Genomic DNA, 6,226 nt, shown 5'->3' on the forward strand with positions numbered 1-6,226 from the left:
TGCCTAAGATATCGATGTTTATGCATTCCATTTCATTTTTGACAACTTCCAATTTTCCCAGATTCATACTTAGTACATTCCATGTTCCGAATGTCAATGGATGTTTACAGCTGTTTCTCTTCGTTTTGAGTTGTGCCCCATCAGCAAATGAAGGTCCCGTGGGCTTTTCTCCCACGAGCTTTACTCCATTCGCGTCGTCATGGTCAACTCTACTTTGAAGATACAGCTCTTCCCCAGTCGCATTTTGAGTGCCTTCCAACCTTTAGGGGCTCATTTTGCCTCACTATATCTGACAGTGTTTCTCTGCTAGTCATAAGGTTTTCTTGACTAAATATTCGGAAGTAGTTTGTCACTCTTTCTTCCTAGTCTGTCTTTATCTGGAAGCTCAGCTGAAACCTGTCCACCATGGGTGACCCTGCTGGTATTTAAAAATACCTGTGGCATAACTTTCAGAATCACAACAACTCATAAGTCACCACAGTACGACAAACTGACAGACGAGTGGTGGCCATTTGGTTTTAAGTGGAAACTGTCACTTTAAACTTAAATGTGGTAATTGTAAAATGGTATTAAATTTCAACTAACACGCTTCCTATTTTTTACAGAATATATACGGTCAAGAGCCTTTGTGAAAGTGAGTATGGTAAAGTAAATAAAGATGATGAAGGTAATCAGTTTGGAAAAACTTTCAGCTGGATTGGAAATCTTACTAAGCTCAAAAGAACAGCTGCTAGAGTAAATTCTTTTGATTGCTTTGAGTGTGGAAAAGCATTTGTGGATCAGTCATCATTCAAGCATCACATCAGATCTCACACTGGTTACAAATCTCATCATTGTACAGAATGTGGAGAAAACTGCATTTGTCCTTCTTACCTAAAACCTCCTGTGAGAGAGAAATGTAAATGCAAGGTTTATGGGAAACCTTGTAGCTGTTTTCTAACCCTCACTAAGCATGTAAGAACTCACAGTGGAGAAAGACCTTATGAATGTAAGGAATGTGGAAAAGCCTTTAGTTATTTCTCAAGCCTCACTAGACATATACGAACTCACAGTGGGGAGAGGCTTTTTAAATGTAAGAAATGTGGGAAAGCCTTTAGTCGTTCCTCAATCCTTGCTACACATATACGAACTCACAGCGGAGAGAGGCCTTATGAATGTAAGGAATGTGGGAAAACCTTTAGTCGTTCCTCAAACCTCACTAGACATGTAAGAAGTCACAGTGGAGAGAGGGCCTATGCATGTAAGGAATGTGGGAAAGCCTTTAGTCTGTCTTCACACCTTACTAGACATTTAAGAACTCACAGTGGAGAGAAGCCATATGAATGTAAGGAGTGTGGGAAAGCCTTTGGTAGTTCTTCATCCCTCACTACACATATACGAACTCACAGTGGAGAGAAGCCGTATGAATGTAAGGAATGTGGGAAAGCCTTTACTCATTCATCAGCCCTCACTACACATATAAGATCTCACAGTGGAGAGAGGCCTTATGAGTGTAAGGAATGTGGGAAAGCCTTTATTTGTTCTTCCTCCCTCACTACACATACACGAACTCACAGTGGAGAGAAGCCGTATGAATGTAAGGAATGTGGGAAAGCCTTTAGTTTTTCCTCATCTCTCACTATACATATAAGATCCCACAGTGGGGAGAGACCTTATGAATGTAAGGAATGTGGGAAAGCCTTTAGTCGGTCCTCACACCTTAGGACACATGTAAAAACACACAGTGAAGAAAGACCTTATGGATGTAAAGAGTGTGGGAAAGCCTTTAAGCAGTTTGCACAACTCACTAGACATATAAAAGTTCACAGTGGAGTGAAGCCTTATGAACACAAAGAAGGTGGGAAAGCCTTTAGTCTGTTCTCACATCTCAGTGACCATATTAGATCTCACAGAGGCGATAACCTACATAGCAGTGAATTACTAGCATGTGCTCCTTCTAGTCATGGTCTTGTGACTCCCACAAAATGATTACATGGGACTATGCAAATAAATATGGGAGCACGGTGATGTCATACAGTAAACACTGGACTGTGAACCACAAAGTCCATAGTTCAAGTCCACCAGCCACTCCGTGGGAGAAAGATGAGGTTTTCTGCTCTTGTGAAGATATAAAGCCTCAGAAACCCTATTCAGGGTCACTGTGAGCTGTGACTCAGTGGCACTCAACAACAACAGTAACAACAACATGCAAATAAGTGTGGAACTGTTGCTGGGGGTTGGTCATTTTGGCCATCGCACTAGGTTTAAAAAGCCAATCCCAGAGAGGGTTAAGGGACCTCACTAATATCAAGAAGGGAGACCAGTAGCAGAGCATGCCCTCTAGCCCTGGGGTCCCTGTACTAAGGACCGCCTAGACCCAGGAGCCAGAGCTAATACTGCAGGAGGAGCAGCATACTACAGTAAAATGTGTCAGCAAGCATAGCAGAGAAACAGGAGGCCACAGAACTAGGAGACAAGTGCAGGATGGCGTGGTGCGCTTCCTGGCTCACAGAGCCACACAGTCACAGTGGACTTGCCTAACAACAGAATGAGAGAGCTGAGCAGGTTCAGGCAGGAAGGTCACTGGCTGAGTGAGGTATCTCTGAGTACTTGTTGATAGACCTAGGCTTGCCAACCCATAGTGCTGTGCACCTTTGGGCCAGAGGCTTCCTGATGGGTGGTGTGCCTCCATGTTCTTAAGCGTTGTTAAGTAAGGCAGTGACTGGTAGCAAAGGCCAGACCCAGGCAGGGCCCTGTAGCAGTAAAGCCCTAACTAAGGCCCAGTGACAGGAGTCTGAGAAGAAGCTGTACTGATCAAAGAACTGTATGCCAAGCTCTTTCTGTTATCTCCATGTTGACTCTGATCCTGATTTGTAACCTGCTACTTCCTTAATAAACCCCATTAATCATGAGTATGGTCTGTGAGTTCTTTATGGCCACTGCCATAAATTATCAAAGCTAGCAAGGAAGTAGAGTGCAGTGGGAGGTACAGCTGGTGTCAGAATTGGTAAAAAGGTTGAAGGGTGGAGGTATATTTGACCTCTGCCCTATAGGAATCAGCTTTGGCTTGCTGGTGATGGCGAATCTCTCCTCCCCCTGAAGTCAGAAGATGGCTTCTGAAACCATGCTATTTTTACAGAAAGCTTATGAATAGTAAAGAAAGTGAGAAAGCCCTTAGCTGGTCCTCATCCCCCACTAGCCATAGAAGAGTTTACAGTGTAGAGAGACCTTCTAAGGATAAATGTCAGAAAGCCTTAACTTTCATACCTCACTAACAGCCATCGGGTACTTCACCATGGAGAGAAGTCTTAGGTATGTATGAATGTGGGAAAGCCTTTAGTTTTTCCTCACTCATAAGTAAACATGTAAGAACTCACAGTGGAGGAAGGCCTAATGTATGTAAGGAATGAGGGAGACACTTTAGTTCTCTCTTAGCCTTTTGAGGAGAATGTGCATTGAGAAGAAATAGCATATATTTTGGAAGGCTTTTGGTAATCCCTCATATTTTAAAACACCTGAAAGAAAACACATGGGAGAGAAACCATGCAGAGTAAGAAATGTGATATGGGAAAATTGCCGCTTTTTACTTGTACTTTCCAAGATGTGAAGATTTGTGTATATGGGAAAGCTTAAAGTAATTACCTATAGTAAATAAGTGAGAAATCATACTTCTGAAAAATATGCACATGTAAGGAATGTGAAAATCTTGGAATTCTTAGAAAATCTGTGAAATATACTACATTGTGGATTGATTCTATGAATGTAAAATATGAGGGAATTCTTCAGGTCCCTTATGATACCTCACATGCAGACAAACTGACTGTAAGTCAAGTTAACCATTTAGTTGTAGCACATGACTTCATAAGTATCATAATACCATTTTGATTCTTTCATGTACAAATTCTTTACCACAAAGTCTCATCAACATATTTGTACATATCTTTTTATATTTTTATGAGCTATATTTTGAAAGTTTTTATACTTTTATACATTGTAATCTTATTGTAGAAAATGTTATTTAAATGGGAAGTTATAAACAGAAGTGAAAAATCACGCAATATTTAAGACTCTTGTTTTGGTGTTTCCATTTTGTCTTCTTTGATTGGAAAGTACTGTTTTCTTACCAAATCTGTTGTAAGTGTAATGCTTTATGGGTATTTTCCCAGTATTTCTCTCATTTATTATCCATAACTCATATAATTGCTGACATGCTGATTAGGAAACTGTACATCGTCTAACAAATTGCACATTGCAAGTGGTGCTGTGAGAAGCAGGGTTCACTAGGAAGGAAAGTTCCTCTTGGTAGCTGACACAAACCCAGCTGGTGACCTAGCAACAATTAACCTTGTGTCTAGCACAGGTACAGATCCTAAATCTTAAAGAAAGCAAAGAGGACTTAGGATAAGCACTGGACCACAAGATCAGTTTGAACGACAAGGTCAGCAGTTCAAACTCACCAGCAATTCATTGGAAACCCTTTACAGGGTTGCAATGAGTCAGAACCAACTCAACAACAACAAAGAGTATTGCTGAAGATCAAAGACCACAGTCTCCAATATGGGTTGAACCTCAATGTAAAGAAAACAAAAATCAACACAACGAAACCAATAAATTTCAGACAAGAACATGGAACAAGATGCCAGATGGATCTTTACCAAAAGCAGAGAATACCAGAAAGATTTTACTTCTTATGCTTTATTGACTATGCAAAGGCTTTCGACTGTGTGGATCATGATAAGATACAGTGATTCAGTATTCTGGAACACTTGTGCTCATGAGGAACCTCTATGTTGACCAAGGGACAACTGTTGTTGAACAGAACAAGGGGACACTGGTTTAAAATCAGGGATGGTGTGCACCAGGCATGTGTTCTTTTTTGTGTGTGTAAATGTTTTATTGTGAATTATGTGGTAATTTGCATGGGAGAGCATTAGTTTTACATTCATCCTGTCGCATTGTATATCGTTTCATTACCATGGTTACAATCCCCTCCATGTATCATCAAACAACCAATATACACTACAAGCCTGCTCCTGGTCGTCAGCACACAGCCCCTCTCCCTCTCTGTGTCTAAAGTCCCCAGCTGCTCCATCTCTCCATGTCATCATCTCTGCCTCCATCTCAGGCATCGTTGCTTCTCTGGGTAGGGTCCTGCTCTCCGCTCTTCTCCCCTGATGGTCCCAGGGACCTCCGCTCCTAGGCTGAAAAGTTAATCACTCCCCTCCTTGCTACAAAACGTCTACCTTTACATTTTCAACCCTCACAATCAGTCCTGATAACAATTATTCACTATTGTATCACAAGAGACCTATCTGCATTTCATTTCATCCGCCCTGCCTATACAGATTGGATACAACTCAGTGGAGATTCTACCTTCTTCCATGCCCTCTGAATCTAGGTTCCCTCTTTTTTTTTTTTCTAGGTTCCCTTTTAAAAGCTTGTAAGCCAGTCACTTCTTGCCTTTTGTAGCTCCCATTTTGGGTAGCCAATGTCCAAGTTGCCCATCCCTGTCTACTCTGTGTGTGAGAGGTGGTGGGAATGATCCTTGCTGTGAAGATTTGTTTCTTATTTTGAACTACTGCATCCATAGGTGTAGGTCAAGTTCATCATATTGTATCAGATGACTCTTTTTTCCCTCTTCTATCTTCTGGTTGAACTCTGATCATCCAGTCATTGAAACCAGGTCAAGTGGGTATTTATTATCTGCAAGTGTGGGTGTTCTTGTGCATATGCCCTCTCTTATCTGCTGGATGCTTCAATCTCCTCTCTGGTCCTCTGTGGCTGTGTCACTGACTCTGAGCCCAAGAGTCCCCAGGTCTTGCCACACTGCTGGCCAAGCAGGTTCATAGGAGTCTATTGAACATTGTAGGGCTTAGCTTGCAGCTTCATTGCTGTTTTTCCCTCACTTCCCCTTATCGGTGATTAACGTGGTCACCAATCAGAGCGTGTATTCCCATTGAGTCTTAGTCTTGGAAGGGGGTTTGCATTGAGGGGACCTGGCCACTTGCCTTGATGTCTCCTGGGCAAGCAACTTGTTTGTTCTTGTAGTAACATTTAGTCTGCCTCTAATGTTTTGTATTTTTCCTGTCGGTCTTTCTTTCAAGAAGTATCTTCTGTTCTAGCCTCTCCAGGCTGGTCTGCTCATCCTTTCAAGTGGAAATTTCCCATCTCTGAAGATCTGGATGTGGTTCAGGCTTCCACCTATAGCCTTATATAATGCAGAGGCTCCACAGGAAGCCTCCTTCAC

General features: G+C 41.9%; 1 protein-coding gene across 1 annotated transcript in view; it reads left to right on the forward strand.

Moving 5' to 3' along the window:
* Positions 1-3,389, forward strand: part of LOC102842829 (zinc finger protein 791-like) — a 10,545-nt gene extending 7,156 nt beyond the window's left edge. The window contains exons 3-5 of the mRNA XM_006875173.1: positions 770-885; positions 952-1,909; positions 3,292-3,389. Of these exons, the coding sequence (XP_006875235.1) occupies positions 770-885; positions 952-1,909; positions 3,292-3,389 (1,172 nt within the window). The remainder of the gene's footprint in view (positions 1-769; positions 886-951; positions 1,910-3,291) is intronic.
* Positions 3,390-6,226: the final 2,837 nt, after the last annotated feature.

The sequence above is a fragment of the Chrysochloris asiatica genome, unplaced genomic scaffold (assembly GCF_000296735.1).
Source record: "Chrysochloris asiatica unplaced genomic scaffold, ChrAsi1.0 scaffold00312, whole genome shotgun sequence".
NCBI classification, from domain to species: domain Eukaryota; kingdom Metazoa; phylum Chordata; class Mammalia; order Afrosoricida; family Chrysochloridae; genus Chrysochloris; species Chrysochloris asiatica.